The following is a 25,026-nucleotide window of genomic DNA, read 5'->3' as shown; positions in this document are numbered from 1 at the left end:
ATTTATTTTATTTTATTTATTTAAGCATACTGTAAGCCTTGGTAGGCTCTTACAGTAGTGGGTGAGTTGATGGGACCGTTATACAAAATGAAAAACATCAGAAACACAAAAAAATGGAAAACATACGCACTGCAACACTCTAACGGGCATTCAATTTTTCGCATATGAAGCACTGTAAAGAACCGCGAAGCGACGCAATAATAGAACACGTTAGACAATAGGTACTAATAAGATAAAATCCTAGACTGAACACTCGCAGTGAATAACGAAACACATTTTAGGAACGACTTTTTTTTTGTTTCGGGGCAAATGCCAACTCTTAGCTGCAATAAAACCTGTTCGGTGCAATGCGCTGTCACTCTATTTCATTTCGGGGCAAATGCCAACTCTTAGCTGCAATAAAACCTGTTCGGTGCAATGCGCTGTCACTCTATTTCTGCAGATTTACTCCCCCATGCAAGTCTGGCACATCCAACTGCATTTATCTCTGGGACCATCAGTTTATTACTTTCCACATTGCATGCCCTACCCTCGCAAATTTCATCTTGACCTCAGCGAAGGTATTTTGAATTTGTGCTTGTCGCCTAGCCCACTCCTTGCTTTTTTTACTAACATTGGCTTTATCATTATCAACAAATATCTATATTACCTGTTTTCTCCAAAGGTCTAAAAAAGATCATTTACCTACGCCGTATAAAATTTTGACAACACTATACTTCGTTTCATACATCAAGTGCAGCGCAGCGAAAGCTACGAAGTAGTCCAGAAGAAAAAAAAGGTGGCGTACCACTACGCGCTTGTTTCGTGGCCGAGTGGTTTCTGCAAAAATGGGCTCTATTCTAAGCATACACGTTTGCAATAACTTGCTTTGCTTGCCTGGACATCTTCACAGTGCGGATCTTATAGAAAAAATCTACTCCGAAGAGGCAGTCGAGGTCGCTGCGTTGCGCAGTGCGGAGGGTACCGCTGGCAGGGTTGCGGGGCAGCGAAAACGCGACATGAACGAAAACTACAAACAAAACATACAAATTCATCGAATCCAATCTTTTCTCCCTAAAAAAGATGCTTTTTATGTAGTTGATGGCAAATGTAAGATGTATTAAGCTTGCCGACAAAGCAACTATTATTTCCTCTCGTCAAGAGCAGGCACTATTTTTCATTGCGGACGCGGAGAGCGCAAACAAAAGCACTTAAGGGGAGACACTGGGGTTTGACCTTTTTTCCTTATTTCTTAAGCTACAAGGTTGAAATTTTTATTGCTGATGTAGATTTTTCTGCTGATAACAAATATGTAATTGGATTTTACCTAACTTATATAGATGTGAAGATATTCAATGTGTCATGTTGGACCACCTTGCCCAAAATTAAGGCAACTTGCAATGCAAATACTGGCCTATATTTTACATTTACATGCTCTAGAAGGACCAGGGAATGCAACCATAGCATAGGCATAATTTTAAACCAATCCCCAAAAAAGTTACAGACTTTGGAAATTTCTAGTCTGAAAATGAGATTTTCTTGAACCAGATAAATTGGCTGCTATTTATATTTATGCACAAAAATATGTAAATGTATTAGTATGATTGCAGAAAGCATCTCATAAGCTTTCAAATGCAACAAAAATGATGCAAATTGGGCCAGTAGATCTCAAGATATTGTGGGCAAGGGTTGTCAGCGTGGAAAAAAAGTCCATTTTGAGAAAACAAGAAAATAAGTTTTAGAACACCATAAAACTTTATTATGGCCAAAAGCAACCATGGATACGAAAGGGCTGACCTCTAGAATGCACCAGGCATGTAATCACTGTCTTTTACAACTGTGCGCTTTCTTTTCATTGCGCTGCGGAAGCTTTCTGCGCGTGCATGCTTTGCATCAGATGCCACAAGCCGACGCCTATCCTTCTCGGCTGACCTTTCAATGGCTGTAGTGCCATGGTTCACGCTCAGCTGCTGCAAAATGGCTTTGGTAGCGCATTCCTTGCCGGCATTGAATCTAATGACTGCTTCGGCCACAGCAGATTGCACTGCAAACAATGAGGCATGCTTAGTCTTGGGCACCAGGGACCAAATGATGGAATGGAGACTCTCATTTGAGTTTTGGGTCTTTCCCCTTTGGCAGCGCTGCAGCAACTTCTTGTCGGAGAGGCGGATGAAAACAGGCCTCAGTGCAGCTGCGACATACTCTGGCAAATTATAGCGGTGCTTTGGTGGTGGCTCATCTTTAGCCAAAGCCTGGTTATACTTGCACCAGGATTCTTGCCCTTGAGGGCAGAGACTATGGTTTGGCTCTGCATCCGTTGATGTCACATGGCTATATGTAGCAAGCACCGCATTGTGCATTTTGTCAATGTCACCCTGGTGCGTTTTCAGTGCCCAGCCATAGTACATGGTGAGCTTTGTAATGAGCTCACCAGTCAACTTTCCTTTCCCGCTGAGGCTTGGTCCATTTTCTCCCTTCCTTTTATGCACTAGGTTTCTAAGTGCTGTTCCCATCCTCTTGCTGACGTGGTTGGTGCAGTCTTCTTTTTGAATCTGCACATATCCGTACACATTCGCGTCTTGAAGACTGTTGAAGGCGCGGCTGTCACCATCACAAAGCATGGTTACATAGCGCAGTCCATACTTTTCAATTGACCGGCTGAACAGAATCTTGGCTGCTTCAACTTCCATCTCACCTGGCTTGCTGGAGGTGTTTTTCTGGCATTTGTGGCCCGCTTGCCACGCTTCAAAGTTTGGTTCGCCCTCCTTAGGACCAAAGCGGCATCCCAGGCAGAAATTACACAAAACCACAAAATCGAGAACATAGCCCGTAAAAAGCTCAATTACAGTTCCAACACATACATGTGAGGAATGGCCCCGAGTGAGCCACGTTCCATCGAACGACACAGCTATATTTCCCGTGTGTCCAAAGTTCAGGTTTCGGTAGGTAAGTTTCACAGTATCAGCACAGTCAATCATCACTTGTGCGGCAGCGTTCAGAGCAGCAGGGTTTAACTTGCCTTTCAAGTAGTCTTGGTATGTTTTACAGTGCATACCACGCCGCGAAATATTGAGCGCGGAGAAAATGTCATTCAACGCGGTCTGCCCGTTCCCCGTGCTTGCAGCAGCACGCGCGGCGAGAACGTTGACTTCGAAAGGCTTGCAGGTTGCGTTCGTGCCTACCCTAGGCGAGCTCCAAGTGGTTTTCACCTGCCCACAGACTTCACAATTGAGCGCGAGCTTAACAGCAAGCCCAAATTCCAGCTCACCTTTTGCAATGCTTACGGAACCGCCGCACACTTTGCATTTCACGCACTCAAGTAGCTCGTTCACGGAGGTTAGGGTTAGCACAGTGAACGGCGTTCCTGACGCGGGCGCATCTTCGATCGTTGATCCCAAAAGAGACCGCTTTCGCCGAGTGCCTGAAACTGACGAAAGTTCACGCTGTGCCTCCGTTGCGCGATGTTCTAGTTCTGTTCTATCGGCGTCGGACAGAAAAGGCGTGTCTACACGGACGGCTCTCCCGGCTCCGTCGGTTGTTGCAGCATTTTGAGACGATGCCGCAGCAGGGCTCGAAGTGTCGGCGGTCTCCGATGTCGGTGCATCCGGCAGCATTTCGCGTGACTGCAGCCGTTGCGGGCGCGGTTGCCGTCGTTTTTTCTTCTTTCCGAATGCGTGCGCAGTGCGGAACTTTCTATTACCACCAGCCATCGTAGCGTTGTAGCGTGTTCGAGAAAGCTCAATCCAAAATGGCGGACGCGATGGCGTTTTTTTTTTATCTTTTTAGCAGACGATTTCGCAGTGTCCAATAGGGAGGCAGGATTCGTAGCACGTGACACAAAAGCGCCAATGCGGTGCGAGTATTCTTTATTTTTTTACTGGCTTGTGGCTCTGCTGTTGCCAGACGCATGCACGGTTTCCCACTAAAAACGGATAGCAGAGAGCTTCATGCTTCAAACGAAACCAAAATGGTGGCGCTCCGCAGCGGCGTTCTTGTATGGCACGCTTTTGAATTTGACCGTTTTTTCAGTCATTTTCGCGAGGAAAACTGTCACATTGATGACTTTGAAGAGCAATAAGTCAATAAATACTTAACTGACAGTTATAATATTTTATGTATGGGTTCCTCAGAACATCTAGATTCGGAAAAAAAATACTTTGAAAAGTCAATTTTTTGGTCATTTTTCGGCCGCAAACCCCCGTGTCTCCCCTTAATGTATCAAATGGAGTATAGTGCTCAGAGAGTAAGAAACTCTATGGCTCAGACCAACGTTACTAACGACGCTGCAGTCAACTCTTGCTCCTTGCCAGGCACGTCATCTGCTACACGCGACGTGGAAGCATGGAGTGGCCGGCATACAGGTAGCTTTTGCGTGCTTCAGTTGCACTCTACATGGCTACAGTAAAATTATAACCACATTACGACAGCATTACGAAAAGCGGCCGCCGAGGCCAGGATTCGATCCCGCATCCTTGGGCACAATAGTCGAGCGCCCTAACCACTGCGCCACCCCGGCGGTGTGGAGTTCAATATATTGAACGTTCCGTTGTACAGGAGTTCGATAAATGCGAGCACCATTCCTATACTTTTGCACGGGATGTTCAAGGGGATCTTCCAAAAGTTAATTATAAGCAATATATAATTCGATACATTCAGGTTCAGTATATCCTGAATTGACTGTACACCAAATCAGGGGGTACAAGAAGACTTGGGATGGTCATCATTTGAGGACGGGAAATTAGGCTAAATGCAAAATAGAATTTTAGAAGCGATTGCTAAAAATGGGAAAAAAGTGGTGGTCTAGGCAAGTTTTCAGCTACCTGTATATAGGGATATTCTATTAATGTTGACAAAAATGAAGAAAGGGAGCTAAAATATTAGGAAGCTAATATTTGGAGAGCAGTAGAGGGATGAAACGGGAATTATCAGTTAAGGAAAAAGGTTAAAGAAACAGAGGAGGGTCTGTGGAAAGTAGGGGTGCAGACCAAATCAGCACTGAAAATGTACCGAACATTGAAGCAGGAAATAGCTAAAAAAAACATCTACGACAATTCTAGGGGTAGCTCATTTTAGTTTGAGGTTAGTACAGGACTATTGCGGACTAAGATGTATCGAGGCAAGTACGAAAAGAGGTATGTTATGTGGTGCGTGTGGAGGGGGATGGATAGATGAGTTTATTGCTTAGAAAGGCAGAGAAGTCAGCTGGGAAGTTGAATATCTGGCCTGTTACTCTGCACTAGGGAAGGGGAAGAGAACAAAAAGGGTCATGGTGGGCGACAATATGATGAAGAGGAGGAAACAATTGAACACGTAACAATTTTCTGTAAAGGGCCTCACCCATCTATTCACTCACCTGTCCATCTGTCTGTCTACGTACCCATGCACCCACCCAACTAACTGTTCACACCACGCCCCATCTAAAACATGTCATCCCTAAGGGTTTGTCTCTTGCAAATTGGCTGTGGTGTATGGACTCCCGGTTTCTAATTGTGGAAGACTTACATGGGTTAAACAGCAAAATGTCTGAGTGTGTGACTGAAAGAACATGAAAATCATCGCGCATAGAATCAAAGTCTTCATATTTGGTTGACCACTGGAATGTAAAGGGTGTGGACCCTTAATTTGAGCAAGGAGAAATGTTAGCAACACACTTGTAAGAAGCAACTTATAAATTTACCGAAGCTTATTGCATTTCAAACCATACAGATCATGTCTAATAATACCATCAGTGGGCTAACTGTAAAAGAAATAACATCTAGTTAACTTGTAGGATTAGCGTCCTTCAAATGTTCCTTGTTTGTGGCGTTTTCTTTTTTTAGGTATATAGGGTACCATATGTATTGTCTTGTTACGCAGCCTTTCTGCTCGGTGCTATTTGTGCATCTTTCACCCATCTCCTCCCCTCCCCATTTTTTCTTTTCTAATTCTCTTAAAGTATATTTTTTTGTCATGTCTTCATACCTTGTCTCTTTTTTTTCATTTGTCCTCTTGTCTTCTGCACTGTCTTCACTATGAATTCAACACAACTGGACCATTTTTACTCCTTACTACATTAAGAGTCACAGGTGATCAAAATTATTAGTTTTTCACTACAGTGTCTCTTATACCCAATGTCACTTTTGAGTGTTAAGCCCGATATACTGTGCCAAGATGCAAAGCAGACTACGCAAGTTGCAGACACTGCAATGTATTAAGATATATACCCATGTGCTGCAAAAAGGCTCAAACCTGCAGGTCAGCTCGACATAGCAATATTGACTTTTAGCATTAAGAACAAGTGCAACTATTATTCATATTTCTGCAAGAAAAAGCCATTCAGTCTGCCCACTATGCCACTGATGTTTCTGCTATGCAACAAACTCCCCATGCGTTCACCAGCACATGTGCCAGCACATTAAAGCTTTCATAGAGAGCTTACTGCTTCCAAGAGACATATATTATACAGATACAATTTTCTGGGGCAGCTATACTTTCTCAACATTTATAATGGCAAATGCCACCCAGGCATGATTTAATGGCAGCTTTTGCAGGGTACAATTTGAGTGGTTGTTGTATTAGCTAAGAGGGCTTTTACGACTGTTTTCATTAAAAAAAAAAATTGCAACAATTCATGATCCCTGAGATGAACTATATCCGCTAAGAGGGGGGGGGGGGGGGGGGGGGTCCCACGTGAACCTGGCCTATTTGTGCTGCATGGGAAAGCAAATTACTTTACAAGGGCCAACGGCATGTCTTCATGGAAAGGGAGATTAAAGGTAGTCAAGAACCACCGAGATAAAGGAGTACCTAACCAGTTTAGAGGAAATGCTTCCATTCAGCCATCAATAGGCACTGGACTTTTGAGTTTTATTTTCAGAAATTTCGCTGACTTTTTCCAGTGTTTACTACAGAGCGCAGCTTTTTTTTTTTTTCAGAGAACACACACACACATATATATATATATATATACACATATAAAGATGAAAGGTGAATGAGTTACTCGCTTTTTTCACCGATTTAATATTGCAATCCTCTGTGTTTCAAAGTCCATCTTGCTGTCTTTAATGTGGCCAGTTTTTTAGCAGTAATTAAGTTGCGCATGATAGATCTTGGAGCTATGCTTGTAAAATTAAATTGCTATCGCCATTGAAATGGCTTGTCATGCTATCTTTGGCTACCACACTGTAGAGCTAGAGGCACAGGTCAAAGGACGTGGGTCATATCACACGGTCTGCTTGTTGATGGCAACTATATAGGACTTTGTGCTCAATCACCACGGTAGCTGGGGCATGATATTTTTCACAACTGCTATTCACATTTTCGTGTCTGCGTCCTACACACAGCTAATAAACCTATATATTGTGAGATGGTGTCCGAACTTTCACCTCTTTCCCCTGTACATGCGCATCATTGTCACCATTCAGCGGTGTTCAGAAGATCACAAGCAGAGTTCCACATACTGGCTGAAATAAAGATGTTTGTTTGAGTGGTGGCTCACAATATAGTGATTAACAGCTCTCGCTTCCTTAGTTAATTTTGAACTTTCGCTGTGTTAAATCGCACTTAACAGTTGGCTAGCTATGCTTTGCATGCTAAGAATATTAAGCTTTTTTGGTTCAAACCGGACGTGGAGAACCTACTTCAGCTTAATTTTATTGTTTTTTAGAAGCTTCAACCACAAATTCCCACCTTTTTTTTGTTATATCTGCAAAATATCAAAGAAAAGTGATGGTTGTTGGTTATGGTGAAGTTTGATTTTGACAGGTCAATCAGTCACTTTTAATACTTTCTACCTTTTTCCTCTTTTGTTTCCAACAAAAGATCACCTTTAGATACAATTTACTGAGTACCATGACTATTAGTTACAGACCAGCAAGATGCAATCGCACCATTATCAACCTACCTGCACTAACATTTTCCAGAGCAATATGCAAATATATATCCCTTATTTTTCTGTGAACAAAAAAAAATAGAAAAAAATAAATTCACAAGAAATAAGAGCACAAGAATGCTTTTATTCTTGCAACTCATCTCTCCCATTACACTAGCTGATATACTAGCGTGGAACTGGTGTTGCGAGCAGTCGTCACATTTCTATGAGGAATGTAGCATAATCTTACCCAGTTCAGTTGCCTTTATGCTTTGCGTTATGAATACAAAGAAAAATAAAATACCCAGGACTAATTTTCATTGCAGCCAGCACAGAAAATACCTAACACGTCAGCTGGTGATAGGATGTCAATGTGCAGCTGCAGTGACTCGATTGCACATAAAACGGACAGCAAATAATTGTATCATTACTGCCTGGAGGAAAAAAAGATACATTCTGCCTTTTTCAAGTTCAGTTGTGTTATTGCTGTTAAAAAGCCATTGCAGAGAGACCATCAATGAAGCATATTGCTCGATGCATGCAACTCTCGAATGGGACGCAACATATATGCCTTTGCAAGAGGAACACGGCAGCGTAGGATAGTACAGAGGAACATCGCAGCGTGGGATGGTACAAAAGGCACCCCCATGCTTAAAGCAGAAGTAAGGGCATTGAGGCATCTTAGATCGAAAAATAAGGTATTAAAATAGCAAGTATTTCTGCATATCATGAATCAGTATTTTCTCAATGTGTCCATATCACATAGGCAGTACCATACTATCATAAACAAAAAGATCTCCAGGACAGAAGATTGGCAATTTTGATGACTAGTACATGTTGTCCTTAATTGTATGCCAACTGGTTTAATTCACTAGCAGACAGGAAACTGAAATGCACATCTCATCTCCACAAGTAGGGTCTAAAATCATTATAATTATCTGCACTACTATACCTACTGCAGGGCGAAGAGGTCTCCCATATTCCTACAATTAACACAATCCTGCGCTAGCTGCGCCCGCTTGACCCCTGCAAACTTCTTAACCTCATCCGCCAACCTAATTTTCTGCCGGCCCCTGCTAGGCTTTCCTTCTATTGAAATCCAATTTGTTATCCTTAGTGACGACATCGATTATTCTCTCTTCGCACTACATGTCCTACCCATGCCGATTTTTTCTTCTTAATTTCCCCTAGAATCACACTTCTTCGGGTTCAGCTGAAGGCCAGCTCTTCGGAAGACTCCAAGAATGGCATCAAGGTGATGAAGATGGCTCTTGAAGGTCGAAGAAAATACAATGACGTCATCAAGATGACATATATAAGCATGTCGTCCATTTGAAGCCATGTAAAAGAGAGTCGATCATACGCTCGAATGTTGCAGGCACATTACACAGGCCAAAAAGCATCGCTTTGAATTGGTGCAGGTCATTGGGAGTGACGAAGGCGGTCTTCTCTCAGTCCCGTTCATTGACTGCAATCTGCCAATAACTGGAACGAAGATCAATCGAGAAATAGCTGGCACCGTGCAAGCAGTCGAGAGCATTATCTGTCCTGGCCAGTGGGTAAAAGCCCTTCTTTGTAACCTTATTAAGGTGTATGTAATCAATGCAGAACCTCCAGGTATTGTCTTTTTTTACAACCACGACAGGTGACACCCGGGGGCTGCTCAAAGGCTCTATAATGTCTCTTGCCAATATCCTGTCTACTTCATCTTGTATGACGCGACGTTCAGAAAAGGCGACTCGGTAAGGTTTTCTGTGAATAGGGCTGGCGTCTCTGGTATCGATGTGATGAGTAACTAGGGGCGTTTGACCCAAGGGGCGGTCACCAAAATAAAAAATATCACTGTACGAAGTCAGAAGGCTCGTAACGATTATGACGCAAGTCAAGAACAACCATTCCTGATATGCGGGCTTCTAGAGGTGGGGATGGTCCAGGTCATTGCGGTACTTTAGCATTAGGGTCAGGTAAAAGAGCAGACACATTAAATTCAGACAATGGGGTCAATCTGGCAAGAGAAATGCCCTCGGGAAGCACTTACACAAAAAAGTTGATGTTCAAGACTGGAATATAAGTGTGGTTGTTCGTTACGTGCATAATGTTGTAAGGGAGAGTGATTCTACGCTGCAGAGTCGCATCGGTTATAGAGCAAACAACGTAGTCGCCATCAGGAACGAAGGGAAAAGGCGACATGAGCACATCATTAGCGGCTTCTGGTGGCAGGCAAATAAATGTAATGGAGTGGAGATGAAGCATTGAAGTTGGAGGAGCTTGTTTGTCAGGACAAAGCGGCAGGTCTAGATGAAGCAGTCCAGAAGAACAGTCAATGAGAGCGGAGTGTGCATTTAAATAAAATTAGCTGAGGCTTAGCTTTAGTTAAGCGCGGTAGGTTGCGAAAGCAATAAAAGCATGGCTACGCTATAGTTCAGCTCGTAGTGTAGCCAATTGTGGTGTACCATGTTGACCGTACGATTAACACAGGATACACGCGTCGTTGACGCCTAGTTGCATTCCTACGTTCTTGGCTGCTGAGTGAACACGTCAACACAAAGTCTTCACTGTTCAAAACATCCATTACATTCCATTCGGAGTCGTCACCGATTGAGGACGATTCAAGAGAAGCGCGACGCGCTCGTCTAGCTGCACACCTTGAGAGCGCCATCGAGCGAGACGCTGTTCCCGTTCATCTGTCTCCGTAGCCCGCTGTCGTTTCCTGGCTTCATTGAGGTGGCATGACTTTTCTTTCTGTTTATCAGGATGCGTAGTGCGTGCCTCAGCTGAGCAAGCGCAAGCATTTATATACCCATCGTTTTCCTCCTCCTCCTCTCTACTGCGAGAGAAGAGGTGACAGCAGCGCCTCCACTCGGTAACAGCGCTGTTTCAGCTGCAGCGCACCGTGCCTATCGACCGCCGCCCGACGACTCAACTTGGTAGCCCATCTCTCGCAGCTGGTATGACGTCACAGTGATATCATCTCATCCGCGGCACGCCGTGTCTACCAACCACCGCCACCCTACGACTCGACTTGGTAGCCCATCTCTCACAGCTGGTATGATGTCACAGCCATCTGGGGTCATTAAAGGTCAAACTCATCTGCCGACCGTGGCTGCGTGAAGGGCTGAAAATGGGAGTAGTATTGCTTTCACAATAAAAGTCGTGGCCTAATATAATGTCTTGAGGGCAACTGGTGAGGACTGTAAATAGCACAGGGATGTGGCGGTTGGCAGTGCTAATTCTCACAGTACAAATACCAGTCACAGTAGCTGTGTTGCCATCAGCAACACGAACGGTAGATGAGGTAGCGGGTGCGAGAATTTTCTTGAGGCATCGAAGGAGCGAGGAACTGAAAACAGAAATGTAGGCGCCAGTGTTGATAAGGGCAACTGGGACTACGTCAGCAAGTATATCGATGAGATTACGTCTCGGTGCATGGGTCAGTAAAGAGATTGCAGTCCGGGTCAATAATGCAGCGTCACTCTGGGGTGCTGCACTCCCTAGTTTCCCGAGTAGGTGGCGGCGTATGATGGGCAGGAGCTGCAACGGGGTACCGGTAAACTGGAGCGATGAGGCTGTGGAGATGGAGATCGGCTGGAGCGACGGACACTTGGGACGGCTTCGGTGTGAAGCTCATCTGGTTGAGTGTCCAGGTCCATCATATTCGGGCAGAGCTCCTCAGTGCGGCCAGGAAACCTTGAGGTCCATAGTAGTACTGACGATCAGCGTTGTAATAGGAGCGACGGGTGGGGAAGGTACGGCTATAGCAATAACTCGAAGTGTGACTGGCTCAACAGCAAGTGAAACAAATTGGCCTGTTGTCTGAGGTGCGCAAGGTAGCGACGTGTGGGGTTTGGTTGGTGGTTGCAGCAACCACTAACGGGATGTGATGGTGCAGCAACCACTAGAGGAACGGGATGTGATGGTGAAGGGGGCGGCACGGGGCTCGAGAAGAGGCCGACATTGGCAAGTTCCCGGCGGACAACGGCCTGTATCATGGCCACGGTGTTGGGAAGTGGAAACTTGGTGCAGGAGCTAAGGCCTCGAGCTCTCACCTGACGATCAGAGTCATGTTTGTTGGATGAGGAGACTGTTGCAGAGGGCCAGGTCATTGCAGGATGATGTCGCCGTGTTCAGAAAGTGCTCAAAACGATGCAAGAGACGTCATTGTTTAGCCTGCTTGAATTTTCGGCAGACTTGAAGCACTGAGTCGACGGTAGAGCAATTCGTACAGAAGTGAATGTTGAATGCGTCATCCGCGATACCCTTGATGATATATATGCCCTACCTTTTCACTTTCCATCATGGAGCTGTCACCTTGCGACACAGCGCAAGCACATCTTGAATGTATGCAAGGTAGCACTCCGTGGGGGATTGGGCACGAGATGAAAGTTCTGTTTTTGCTGCGAGAGCCTGCCCAATCGGCTTCCTGAACAAGTCCTACAGATTTCCCAGGTCACCAGCTCTTGTTTGTGATTTTGGAACCACGTGCGAGCTGTTCCCTCCAAATAAAAATTAAGGTTAGCCAGCAGGATGGTCGTGTCCCAGTGGCTGTTCCTGCTGCCACGCTTGTACTCATCCAGCCAACCGTCAACGTCTAGCTTGTCTTCATCATTAAAAATGGGAGGGTGGCGAATTTTCATGAGAACGACTGGCTGAGCTGATGTTGCCGCGGTGGTAGGGGCTGCCTCAGTCATAGAGGCTGTTGTTGACGTAACCTCATGTAGGTGGCAGCCACTGTGTAAATCCAGCTTTTGGTAGCGTAAATGGGCTTATTTGTGGGCACGGGCATCTTTAGTCACCTCCACCAAGGTGATACGTGGCAAGGTTGGTCCAAGAAACACAACAGATGAGTTGCGTGAATGTACTGGCAAGCGCCAACCTTCTTTTAGCATCAACCGTTGCTACCACTTTGTCTTCTGTTTCTGTTGTTGATTGTTGTCTTCTGCCTCCTGCAATGGCGTATATGTAACAATATAACTCGAGTTCGTTCTCTGACCCACTCTGCAGGCTTCTCAACGTTACACCTACCATTTTTCATCCCGTTGCTCTCAACTTAAGCAAAATCCTTTTGGTTAGCCTCCACGTTTTAGCCCCATAGGCGAGTACCGGTGAGATGCAACTGTTATATACTTTCCTCTTGAGCGATACTGGTAAGCTGCTAGTCAAGATCTGCGACTTCTTGCCAAATGCACTCCATACCAACTCTCCTAGTTATTTTCCTTTCATGGTATGGATCCACAGTGACTGCTTGTCCTAAGTAGACATATTTGCCTACCACTTTCACTGCTTTGCTACCTATTGTAAACTGTTGTGCCTTTCCCAGGCTGTTGAACATTACCTTAGTTTTCTGCATATTGATTTTAAGGCCTGCCTTTTTGCTTTTTCTGTCTAGGTCATCAATCATTCTTTGCAGTTCATCTCCCAAGTTATTTATCAAGGTAATTTCATCAGTGAATCGCAGATTACTGAGGTATTCTCCATCAACCTTTATCCCTAAGTGCTCCTATTCCGAGTCTGAATATTTCTTCTAAGCAAAGGGTCAATAGTACTATACTCCGTTTCATACATCAAGTGCAACACTGCCAAAGCTACAGCTCTTGTTCGCGCTTTCTGCATTCGCGATGAAAAATAGTACCTGCTCTTGACGAGAGAAAATAATAGTTATTTGGTCTGCAAGCTTAATACATCTTACATTTGCCATCAACTTCATAAAGAGCACCTTTTTTAGGGAGAAAGGATCGGATTCGGTGAATTTGTATGCTTTTTATGTCGTTTTCGTTCATGTCGAGTTTTCGCTGCCCCACAACCTGCCAGCTGTGCCACTAGATGGCGCTGGCTGTGCCCTCCGCGCTGCGCATCTCTTTTTGAGAAAATGGTTCTTCGGTGCGCATTTTTTCTATAAGATCCGCACTGCGAAGATGTCTAGGCACGCGAATCAAGCTATTGCAAACGTGCATACTCGGAATAGAGCCCGTTTCCGCAGGAACCACTAGGCTACAAAACGAGCGTGTAGTGATACGCCTCCTTTTTTTTTTCTTGCGGACTACTTGCGTAGCTTTCGCTGCGTTGCACCTGATGTATGAAACGAAGTATAGGGAGATTATATCTCCTTGCCGAATACCTTCATTTACGGGAATTTTAATACTTTCATTATGAATCAGTATGGTTGCTGTGCAACCACTATAGATATCATCCAGTACTTTTACATATGGCTCATCTATACCCTGATTTTGCAATGCTTGCATGGCGATTGAAGTTTCTATTGAATGAAATGTTTTCTCATAATCGATGAATGCTATCTATAGAGGCTAGTAATGTTTCGAGCACTCTTCTGTCACCTGGTTGATAGTATGGATATGATCGTTGAAGAGTGCCCTCCCCAAAAAATTTACTGATCCTTTGGTTGAAGTCTAAGGCTGCCCTGATTCTATTAGCGATTACCCGAGTAAATAGTTTGTATGTAATGAATAGCAAGCTGATTAGTCTGCATTTTTCAAATCCTTAGCATCTCCTTTCTTATGGATTAAGACAATGTTAGCGTTGTCCCGAACTGTCAATGTCATCATGAATTACGTATACAGGGTGGCCAGTTTCTTTAGCACAATATCCTTACCGTCCTCCAACAAATCTGTAGTTACCTGATCCTCCCCAGCTGATTTCCCCCTTTTCATAGCTTCTAAAACTTAACCTCATCCTTCGCTACTAGCGGAACATCATTGCTCTTCACTACTGCCAATCCCAATATTGCCCTGTATACCTGTTACTGTATAGTTCAGTATAGAACTCCTTGGCTACTTTGACTATCTTAATGACACTGCCTGCCTTGTCTCTCAGTACACAGGTATGATTTTTGCCTATGCCTAATGTCCTCTTCACCGCTTTGAGGCTACCACTTTCTCTAGAGCATGCTCGATTTTCTCCATATTATACTTTTGTATGTCAGACACTTTGCACCTATTGATTAGCTTTGACAGCTCTGCCAGTTCTACCCTGTCTGTTGGGTTGGAGGCTTGCATTCTTTGGTGCTTCTTTACCAAATCTTCGTCTGATTAAATAGTTTACCATTTCCCCATTTCCAAAATATATGTCGCATAATTTCGTTTTCGTTTTCTTTAAAGTCATGCCATCCCATGCACACTGTTCTAACGCTTATGCATATAACCTTTGTGTGCATCCATGTGCCACTTTCAGTACACTGAGGCTGCACGCTGGTCACGAGTTTCACTGTATTGCTTGCTTCCCCGTGGTGACAGCGCAGTGAAGCATTCTTAAATGTGACAGGGCTGTTTTGTGAAGAAGCACCACTGCCACTGCTACTGCGCTGCACTGTGAAAAGGGTAGCAGATGCCTTTACAATTTTGGAGCATTTCAACATTCCCAACAGTGTGCACAAAAGCAAAGCACCCGATGAAACCTGGAAACACAGTCATTCTCACTTGGGTTTCATATCAAATGCAGACCACCACCACCACGCAGGTGTTCATTACATAAAATTACTGTGATGCAATTGGTATTCAATAATACAAACTTTGTCTATTTGAACATTTCTTCTGGTGTCTACCAAATTAATGAGTTCACTGTAGTACTACCTTTTAAAAGTAAAAACCAACATAAGAGCAAAGACAAGTGAGTGTCACAAGTGCTTGTGTTTGCTCTCATATTCAATATCAGCTTGAAATGTGCCCGTTAAATCAACTTATCTAAAGCCACCAAGCAAGAGAATGCTTTTTGCCAATGAATAACAGGCTTCAGAAGACAAAGCAAGTCTCTGAGAAGCCTTATTGCATTGAAAATAGTCTCTTTATTCACAGAAACCCTTATTTTATAACTTATTTATGAACATAGATCCCAGCCTCACAATGTAAATACAGCTTCATGTAACATGCTATGTGCATTGTTTCTTTTGGTAGCAGGAAGAATTCAGTGTAGAATCGTAGTCACAGGTTTTGTTTAAGACTGTAAACGCCTGCTTGTTAAGGTTTCATCTTCAGCAAATGACAGTACACTTTTATGTCTCTGCAAACAAGAAACAAATACCTCTGTAAACATTGTAACTTGAACACTAAATGTGAAGAGTTACTTATAGAGAACCCTACATTGCTACCTTGTATTTAACCTAAATCTAGCATTGGAACAGCTTTTAATGCATTTCATTAACAAAACTCATTGCCAAAAACATCACACACACAACACACAAAAATAGGGTCAGTGAACCGGTTACAGAGCAAGCGCAGTGAAGTTATAGCAAATATAGCCTTTCATACACAAAACCATCCCCTAGGACAGTATCGGTGGCTGAGCGCTCTTTTCGGCTGGTATGTGGGCTCCGGGATCAGTCATGAGAAGCTTTAGAATGAGGTCCTCTCCGTCGGGGTCCAGGCCTGTGATGATGTCCACAAGCGACTGCAGCTCCCAGCATGGGAAAGTGAATTTGTAGTCGGGAAGTTTGGTTACGTCCGGCCAGTAATCCTCGCCGGGAGTGCCAAGGGTACGAAAGATGCGGAAGAGCTGGTCGAGAGAGCCCTACACTGCTACCTTGTATTTAACTTAAATCTAGCATTGGAACAGCTTTTGATGCATTTCATTAACAAAACTCATTGCCAAAAACATCACACACACAACACACGCACACAAAAACAGGGTCAGTGAACCCGTTACAGAGCAAGCACAGTAAAGTTATATCAAATATAGCTTTCATTCACAAAACTCATCCTCTAAGACATGACAAAAAAAAAAGTGCCAAATAATTCATTGTAGAGCAAATATAGTAAAGGGAATCGTACATAGTATAGTGCTTAACTCAGAAAATTCATCGTCAGATGGTGAAAAAAAAAAAAAAAAAAGCGGTGCTAATAAACTCATTGTAGAGCAAGTACACAACAAAGTATATTGTATATAATAAAGAACAAACAAACAAATGAAAAACGGCAGTAGGAATCACAACTTGATAATCAAATAAGGTGTAAGTGGAGAGGATAAACATGCGCCGCCAATCTAAGGATGACGGTTCACCATGGCCAGCACAGGTCGTTGAACGGTGATCTCTCGAAAGTATTGGTGGCTGAGCACTCTTTTGGCTGGTATGCGGGCCCCGGGATCAGCCATGAGAAGCTTTAGAATGAGGTCCTCTCCGTCGGGGTCCAGGCCTGTGATGTCCACAAGCGACTGCGGTTCTCAGCGTGGGAAAGTGTTCCAAGAGCACGAAAGATGCGGAAGAGCTGGTCGAGAGAACCCTACACTGCTACCTTGTATTTAACCTAAATCTAGCATTGGAACAGCTTTTGATGCATTTCATTAACAAAACTCATTGCCAAAAACATCACACACACACAAAAAATAGGGTCAGTGAACCCATTATAGAGCAAGCACAGTAAAGTTATAGCAAATGTAGCCTTTCATTAGCAAAACTCATCCTCTAAGACATTACAAAAAAAAAAAGTGCCAACCAAGTCATTGGAGATTATTATAATAAAGAGAATCGTACATGGTATAGTGCTTAATTCAGAAAATTCATCGCCAGACGTGACAAAAAAAAAAAAAAAACGGTGCTAATCATTATTGTAGAGCAAGTACACAACAAAGTATATTGTATAGTGTTCTACAACTCTATCGGAACCGGTCTAGGCGGGAAAATTTTCCAAGACGGTTCCGATAAAGTTGTAGAACACCATATAATAAAGAACAAACAAACAGAAAAAAGTAGGAATCACAACTTGATAATAAAATAAGGTGTAAGTGGTGAGGATAGGCATACGCCAATCTAAGAACGATGGTTCACCATGGCCAGCACAGGCCGCTGAATGGTGACGCCTCGAAAGTATCGGTGGCTGAGCGCTCTTTTGGCTGGTATTCGGGCCGCGGGATCAGCCATGAGAAGCTTTAGAATGAGGTCCTCTCCGTCGGGGTCCAGGCCTGTGATGTCCACAAGCGACTGTGGCTCCCAGCGTGGGAAAGTGTTCCAAGAGTACGAAAGATGCGGAAGAGCTGGTCGAGAGAACCCTACACTGCTACCTTGTATTTAACCTAAATCTAGCATTGGAACAGCTTTTGATGCATTTCATTAACAAAACTCATTGCCAAAAACATCACACACACAAAAAAAATAGGGTCAGTGAACCCATTATAGAGCAAGCACAGTAAAGTTATAGCAAATGTAGCCTTTCATTAGCAAAACTCATCCTCTAAGACATTACAAAAAAAAAAAAGTGCCAACCAATTCATTGGAGAGCAAATATAATAAAGGGAATCGTACATGGTATAGTGCTTAATTCAGAAAATTCATCGCCAGACGTGACAAAAAAAAAACAAACAAAAAAAAAAAAAACGGTGCTAATCATTATTGTAGAGCAAGTACACAACAAAGTATATTGTATAGTGTTCTACAACTCTATCGGAACCGGTCTAGGCGGGAAAATTTTCCAAGACGGTTCCGATAAAGTTGTAGAACACTATATAATAAAGAACAAACAAACAGAAAAAAGTAGGAATCACAACTTGATAATAAAATAAGGTGTAAGTGGTGAGGATAGGCATACGCCAATCTAAGAACGATGGTTCACCATGGCCAGCACAGGCCGCTGAATGGTGACGCCTCGAAAGTATCGGTGGCTGAGCGCTCTTTTGGCTGGTATTCGGGCCCCGGGATCAGCCATGAGAAGCTTTAGAATGAGGTCCTCTCCGTCGGGGTCCAGGCCTGTGATGTCCACAAGCGACTGTGGCTCCCAGCGTGGGAAAGTGTTCCAAGAGTACGAAAGATGCGGAAGAGCTGGTCGAGAGAACCCTACACTGCTACCTTGTATTTAACCTAAATCTAGCATTGGAACAGCTTTTGATGCATTTCATTAACAAAACTCATTGCCAAAAACATCACACACACAAAAAAAATAGGGTCAGTGAACCCATTATAGAGCAAGCACAGTAAAGTTATAGCAAATGTAGCCTTTCATTAGCAAAACTCATCCTCTAAGACATTACAAAAAAAAAAAAGTGCCAACCAATTCATTGGAGATTATTATAATAAAGGGAATCGTACATGGTATAGTGCTTAATTCAGAAAATTCATCGCCAGACGTGACAAAAAAAAAAAATCCGGTGCTAATCATTACTGTAGAGCAAGTACACAACAAAGTATATTGTATAGTGTTCTACAACTCTATCGGAACCGGTCTAGGCGGGAAAATTTTCCAAGACGGTTCCGATAAAGTTGTAGAACACTATATAATAAAGAACAAACAAACAGAAAAAAGTAGGAATCACAACTTGATAATAAAATAAGGTGTAAGTGGTGAGGATAGGCATACGCCAATCTAAGAACGATGGTTCACCATGGCCAGCACAGGCCGCTGAATGGTGACGCCTCGAAAGTATCGGTGGCTGAGCGCTCTTTTGGCTGGTATTCGGGCCCCGGGATCAGCCATGAGAAGCTTTAGAATGAGGTCCTCTCCGTCGGGGTCCAGGCCTGTGATGTCCACAAGCGACTGTGGCTCCCAGCGTGGGAAAGTGTTCCAAGAGTACGAAAGATGCGGAAGAGCTGGTCGAGAGAACCCTACACTGCTACCTTGTATTTAACCTAAATCTAGCATTGGAACAGCTTTTGATGCATTTCATTAACAAAACTCATTGCCAAAAACATCACACACACAAAAAAAATAGGGTCAATGAACCCATTATATTGCAAGCACAGTAAAGTTATAGCAAATGTAGCCTTTCATTAGCAAAACTCAACCAATTCATTGGAGAGCAAATATAATAAAGGGAATCGTACATGGTATAGTGCTTAATTCAGAAAATTCATCGCCAGACGTGACAAAAAAAAAAAAAAAAAAAAAAAACGGTGCTAATCATTATTGTAGAGCAAGTACACAACAAAGTATATTGTATAGTGTTCTACAACTCTATCGGAACCGGTCTAGGCGGGAAAATTTTCCAAGACGGTTCCGATAAAGTTGTAGAACACTATATAATAAAGAACAAACAAACAGAAAAAAAGTAGGAATCACAACTTGATAATAAAATAAGGTGTAAGTGGTGAAGATAGGCATACGCCAATCTAAGAACGATGGTTCACCATGGCCAGCACAGGCCGCTGAATGGTGACGTCTCGAAAGTATCGGTGGCTGAGCGCTCTTTTCGCTGGTATTCGGGCCCCGGGATCAGCCATGAGAAGCTTTAGAATGAGGTCCTCTCCGTCGGCGTCCAGGCCTGTGACGATGTCCACAAGCGACTGCGGCTCCCAGCGCGGGAAAGTGGATTTGTAGTCAGGAAGTTTGGTTACGCCCGGCCAGGAATCCTCGTCGGGAGTGCCAAGGGTACGAAAGATGCGGAAGAGCTGGTCGATCTCGGAGTCGCCTTGGAAGAGTGCTTTGAGCATGAGCATTTCGGCAAATATGCAACCAATGCTCCACACATCGACGGACGTTGAATAAAAGCGCGCACCGAGCAGAATCTCAGGTGCTCGGTACCACAGCGTAACAACTTCGTGCGTGTAGGTGCGTAAAGGCATTCCGAAAGCGCGTGCCAGGCCAAAGTCGGCCAACTTGATGTTCCCTTCGAGATCAATAAGCAAGTTCTGTGGTTTCAGGTCACGGTGCAAGATGCGGTGAGAATGGCAGTAGGCGATACCTTGTAAGAGTTGCCAGAGGTAGCTCTTCACCAGCTTCGCGGTCATCGGGGTCTTAGTTGACACTGCTCTGTCCATGTGTTTCTTGAGGTCTTCCGACATGTACTCGAAAACGAGGTACAGTTTCTTGTCATGAGGAACGACATCAAGAAGGCGCACAACGTTCGGGTGGCAGAGTTCTTTCAAGAGGGCGATTTCTCGTATGGCAGTGCTCGGTACACCTTCAGCTTCATGAGTAAGCCGTATTTTTTTTAGGGCAATGTACTTTCCTGTAGTGTTATCACGGGCCTTGTACACCACGCCATAGGTTCCTTCGCCAATTTTCTCAATTTTCTGAAACTTCTCATTGAATCCGTCGTCCATTAAGGCTTGAACACAGAAAGAGAACACTGTAACCCTGTAACTGCAAGGCTTCGGCGAGCATGTAGCGAATGCACATTTGCGCGCGCAAATGGCGAGATGATGATCGCTACACAGCGTTGCTAGATCGGCAAATTTTCCCCAGATTTCCCCAGATTTTTCCAAATTGCTATAAAATGCTTAAAAGTGACCAAGAATTAGCTGTCCATCACTCATTCTATTAAAATAAAAGCATGTCGTGCAGTCCCTAATCATCACTTTGAACGTCATATATGTCTGAGCGGAACCCATGATAGAATGGTAGAATTGCAGAACCTGCGGAGCGTACCATCGGCGATAACGAATTTCATGCAGCACATCATGACCACGGTGATCATGACCAATTGGCACATCTGCCTGAAGGCTAATGTTGAGCGAATCCGTACAATGGCATCCAAAGTTTTCAGCGATCTCTTGCTTCGGTACATGGTCTTCACACATGTGATTTGAGACTCGCTCCACAGCTGCTGCATTTGACACTGGGCATGAAAGACAGGCCAGTGCATACAATGCCAGTTCCTTGTAATGCTTTTCACCTATGGCGTTTTCGTACTTGAAAACGTTGACCCTTCGACACATAAGTTGCACAGTCCTCTGGAAGTTTGCCGTCGAAGCTGGCCAGCTCACTCCAAAGATGCATAACAATTATCGTGTGTTGCACTTCAATAACTTCCAGGTTTGCTTCTCTTGAGATTGAGCGGCCGCTTGCACAGCAGCGTCGGTGAGTGGTTTTCCCCCAGATATCACCAGATTTTGTCTGGTGTAGTAGTGGTGGTAGTTCGTGGACTTGGACACCAGGAGCTCTAACAATTCTTCAGATTTCCTGGTGGCGAATTTCACCAGATGGCAACGCTGTCGCAAGGTAGATGCTAAAGTACAGTCTAGCCACTGTAGCATAACTCTATGTGCCTAGAATATGACTGTAGTATACTGTAGCTAAAGTGCTAGAGCCGCTAGAGCCGCCAGAGGGACCAAGCCTGACGTGAAAGCAACCACTATTCATGAAAAAGCGCAGAGTGAATGAATTATTAAAGTTTATTATCAAGTGAAAGGTTCTTGGAGTTTAATAGTCGAGGGTTCTGCTAGCGCTTGCCGCATCTCGATGTACCAAACAGACGGTTGCTGATCTACCAAACAGAAACAAAAAACGATATAAACAAAAACACAACACTAACAATTAGGAAGCAAATAAATATCGTTTATAATTAGTCACTTAAAATTGTTGTCTAAGAAACAAAATATTTCTTACTTTTGATAAGACATAAATCCAAGTCAATTCGAAGTAGTGGCCACAAAGCGGATCTTGACCGTAGGCAGAATGTTTGAATGGTTTCTGATCGCCCAGTCAGTGCCAGTTGCGCATTCTTAGAATCTCCCGTAAAATTCCTACATTGAGGTGAAAGAGCTACTGCCTATTTGCGTATCGTTTATGAAGTTTTCGTCTGTCATTATTTGAATGCCGGACTCGTGGTAGGGCTCTCCGGAAGTTCTGTTCGGCATACTCGTGTGCCCTTCATCGTAACATGCTCACCAATCCTTGCGTAGGCTGTGTTTCGTGAAAACACAATGTACCGCTCTGTGGCATTAGCAGTTGGTGTGGGCATTGCTGCCTGTGGTGTCTGCTTGTTTTGTTGCGGCTTCCTGCTACAAAGACAAGCAGTTGAAGAACATAGTGGGTGTTCCGACAAAGCAGTCTTCTACCGGTCCTCTGGCGAGTTCACGACCTTGTCTAGTATGCACTGCTGGAATCCGGCGAAGTTCAAGAAAGTAGTCATTTTGCTCATCGATGCCCTGAAGCTGGAATTTACTCTGTATGGGCCTCCATGGGATGAGAACGAACGTTATCGGAACAAGATGCCCGTCTTCTCTCAATTGTCTGCTAAAAGTGGCCCTGAGCGCTCTGCACTGTTAAAGTTTGTCGCTGACGCTCCTACCACAACCGTGCAAAGGCTGAAGGCATTGATGACTGGAGGCCTTCCTACATTTATTGACGCAGGAACGAATTTTTACCAGACTGAAGTGCGGGAAGATAATTTAGTCCACCAGTTGTTCAGTATCGGTAAGAAAGTAATTTTCATGGGTGATGACGCGTGGGTGAATCTCTTCCCAGGGAAGTTTACCCGTGCGTACCCGTACCCTTCGTTTGTTGTCAAGGTAAGGCTATACCCGTAATATTTGGCTGTCGCAGCTGTAGCTGCTGGCTTGTGTCGGTTTTCAAAAGCTGAGTATTGTTGTTGGAGTGCAAGTCAGTATTACAAGCATTTCGGATGTAGAGCAGCGTTAGTGAAGTGGCTATGATTCGTTCAGTTTTGTTCCCACGTTTAATTTCGCTAGTTTAGTTTTCCATACTGCTCGTGCTACCCATATGTGCAGTCTTGGTCAAAAGTCCTGAAACCAAAGGATTTTTGTCTCAGCCGCAAAATGAACCCGTCACGCCATCATTAAATGCCAAAAGGCATTTAAACAGCCGGGAAATGATTTATTATCACAGCCAGAAACTGTCTGATAGCATTTCACGGCAATTCGTTCTTTAATGACACTTTGATGGCTTCATTTTGCGGCTGAGACAAAAATCGTTTGGCTTCAGGACTTCTGTCCATGACTGTACATAAGAAATTGTAAAAAGTAGCGTGAAACTGTAGGTGTTGTGGCTGAGATCCCATAGAAGTTGTGCGCATAATGAGCTCGCAACACTTTCTGTGAACAAACTACACCTAGAAACTGTTTTTCTGCTTCAAACGAATTCTTTTCTTGTTTGTTTTTACTAGACTATGCAGTGTGAAACCCTAAGACAATCTCCTCATGAAGAAAAAAAGAAAGCTAGCTAGGGGCTATTAAACATGGTTCTTCATGCTTTGTTATGCACTTTTCAGCGTCATGGACTGGAACCCCGCACTTCATGGGACACTTAAACTCTGATAATATTCTTTTGTTAATTGGGTAGTAAGCAAAGGCTGGCACTATCTTCAGTGCATATCTCAATCCAACGACTTATGCTACCTTAGGGAGAAAACAGCTGCAAAAAAGATTTTAGGAATTCTTATGACAAATTATCGCAGGCTAGAACATGTTTTCTTCAGTTCTTGTTTTCACACCCTACCAGGTGTTTATGCCTGTGTTGTGCAGCCATTGTCTTATGTCTTCTAGCCATAATATCTCTAACCAATGTGTTGTTGTATCTACTCTTCCATATGCAGTCAGTGTGCATTCTTCATTTTTCTTGCAAAATATCCTCTGCAATGATGCCTTCAGGTAAAATGTACATATTTAAATAAGTACTGTTGCAATCATGATATTGCGGGATGTCGGAAAGCGTACCAAAACTGCATTCTGTGCCATCTAATGGCACCGTCTGCTCTATCGCTTACCGCGATAATCTCTGTATTGTCATTCCTAATTTATGCATGTCATACTAAATTAGAACCAGCGCCAGGTGCCGCTTCGATACCAAGCTATGGTGTGTACCCCAGCTGCTGCAGTGGGTGAAACACATCGCGTGGCACTGTCGCAGAGACTGGAAAAAGGGTTGGGGGCCAGCAATATTGTTTTCTTTCATTTACTGCATTAGTGGTATGATCGACATTTCCCGAAAATGGCGGCATTTTTAGCATCCGTCGCCCTGTGCATGAGTCCCAGCAAATGAAGTCTTCACCTTTGAATGGGTCACCCTGCCCCCTTCCATCTTCCCAATTGATATGATGCAGTTTCTATGTATGCACCTGCCCACTGATCGGCACCCTCTGAAAGCGCTGCCTTCCTACAATACCCTCACTACATAGGGTGTTGTCATCTTCTACCTACCACTCCACCTGCTGTCACCTTCCAGAAGCACCACCCCCAACCTCCTCCTCATCATCTAAATAGTGTGCTGTTCCCATGTACTCCCTTCCCCACCTACTGTCCAATTCCTTTGACCCCTTGTGCTGACCTTTGCACCAACCGTCGCCTTCTAGAAGAGCCACGTCTCTCCCGTTGTATAGCATGCCGTCTCTGCAACCCTCTCCCATCGACCAACGCCTTCCAGGAGTGCCACACATTAGCTGCTTCCACCCCAGTATGTCCCACCTGCACAGTACCCAGTACCGACCTCACTTAACATAAACCCTGTACGAAAAACCTACTGCTAATTGAAATTGAAAGATATCCTGTGAGATTGATGAACATTAAACTGAAAGGGCAACTACTA

General features: G+C 44.0%; 3 protein-coding genes across 4 annotated transcripts in view; 1 reads left to right on the top strand and 2 right to left on the bottom strand.

Annotated features, from left to right (window-relative positions):
* Window positions 1-1,196: 1,196 nt before the first annotated feature.
* Window positions 1,197-4,183, bottom strand: LOC146203247 (uncharacterized). Its single transcript, XM_084588613.1, has one exon. It carries the CDS (start codon window positions 3,687-3,689, stop codon window positions 1,779-1,781), a length of 1,911 nt encoding a protein of 636 aa, XP_084444739.1. The 5' UTR covers window positions 3,690-4,183; the 3' UTR covers window positions 1,197-1,778.
* An 11,274-nt stretch (window positions 4,184-15,457) lies between these two features.
* LOC146203246 (cyclin-dependent kinase 2-like) lies at window positions 15,458-20,881 on the bottom strand. The gene has a single exon (XM_084588611.1). It carries the CDS (start codon window positions 20,802-20,804, stop codon window positions 19,872-19,874), a length of 933 nt encoding a protein of 310 aa, XP_084444737.1. The 5' UTR covers window positions 20,805-20,881; the 3' UTR covers window positions 15,458-19,871.
* A 1,238-nt stretch (window positions 20,882-22,119) lies between these two features.
* PIG-O (phosphatidylinositol glycan anchor biosynthesis class O) overlaps window positions 22,120-25,026 on the top strand; it is a 69,959-nt gene continuing 67,052 nt past the window's right edge. For both annotated transcript variants that reach the window (XM_084588610.1, XM_084588609.1), the window contains exon 1: window positions 22,120-22,994. In XM_084588610.1, coding sequence (XP_084444736.1) covers window positions 22,407-22,994 — 588 coding nt within the window. In that variant the 5' untranslated portion in view covers window positions 22,120-22,406. The remainder of the gene's footprint in view (window positions 22,995-25,026) is intronic.

This window comes from Amblyomma maculatum, chromosome 1, assembly GCF_055883805.1.
Source record: "Amblyomma maculatum isolate TAMU_Amacu chromosome 1, ASM5588380v1, whole genome shotgun sequence".
Classification (NCBI taxonomy): domain Eukaryota; kingdom Metazoa; phylum Arthropoda; class Arachnida; order Ixodida; family Ixodidae; genus Amblyomma; species Amblyomma maculatum.
This window is presented reverse-complemented; position numbering and strand designations above follow the sequence as displayed.

What these genes read in the sequence shown, in the direction of transcription:
- LOC146203247 (XM_084588613.1), bottom strand. Translation starts at nt 3,689, where the DNA reads ATGGCTGGTGGTAATAGAAAGTTCCGCACTGCGCACGCATTCGGAAAG.
- LOC146203246 (XM_084588611.1), bottom strand. Translation starts at nt 20,804, where the DNA reads ATGGACGACGGATTCAATGAGAAGTTTCAGAAAATTGAGAAAATTGGC.